Here is an 803-nt window from a genome sequence, read left to right on the forward strand (position 1 = left end):
CGGATGATGCTGAAAGAATGCGTAGGCTTCTTGACGAAGTTGACGTACTGTGGAGTCACGTCGCTGAAGCAGATGCAGTTGGAGATTATGTAGTTACTTTGGAAAAAATCTCGGTAAATATGGTTGATTGAATGATTGGATTTTTGAAATGTTATTTTTGCTTTAAATATTATTTAAAATGAGCTACTGTTCATTTTTTCCTTGATTCGTATATAGAAGTTGTTGGTGATTTTAAAGTTCAGATTAAAGCTCTCGATAGCAGCAACAAATTGAAATTGTCTGTGGATTTTGAAATATTGTTTTTGTGTATTTGCCGTTTTGGTATTTGGAATATAATTTTACGAAACAGCTAAAATTGCATGGGTTTTATAGTTCGAGACAGGGGTATATAAACGACAAGCGCAGTCTTTGGACCAGAGAAAGCAGAAAGTTTGAAACTTGAAAAGGAAAAGCAGTTGATTGCTGATCATTTGGCTGTGCTGGATCAAGAGCATGATCGCACGCTTGGGGAACGCATCTGGGACAGCTCTTGTGTCGAAGAATTGCGTAAACGTCTACAAGCCGACGAGAATAGTACGTTTTGACTGACTGATCGATTTGTGATTTATTTCACGGGTGTATATACATGTATGTACGTATATAGAGATGGATGTTGATTTCATTGCAGGTGGAAAAGTTCACCACGCGCAGAGATTGACGTAGATATTGAAAGTAAAATTGCTTTGATTGGCGAGCCCATCTCTCCCATGGAAATCAAGTTATTTGTTATTTTCAATTTACTAAACCTTGTTAAAATGGAAAAA

The 803-nt window shown here is 36.9% G+C and overlaps 1 protein-coding gene across 1 annotated transcript; it reads left to right on the top strand.

Annotated features, from left to right (window-relative positions):
- Positions 1–17: 17 nt before the first annotated feature.
- Positions 18–584, top strand: Tsp_14006 (putative ATP synthase F1, delta subunit). The gene is made up of 3 exons (XM_003370855.1): positions 18–113; positions 243–298; positions 401–584. The coding sequence occupies exons 1-3, from the start codon at positions 18–20 to the stop codon at positions 582–584; spliced, it is 336 nt and encodes a 111-aa protein (XP_003370903.1).
- The last annotated feature ends 219 nt before the right edge of the window (positions 585–803 follow it).

This window comes from Trichinella spiralis (assembly GCF_000181795.1).
Source record: "Trichinella spiralis strain ISS 195 chromosome Unknown Scfld420, whole genome shotgun sequence".
NCBI classification, from domain to species: domain Eukaryota; kingdom Metazoa; phylum Nematoda; class Enoplea; order Trichinellida; family Trichinellidae; genus Trichinella; species Trichinella spiralis.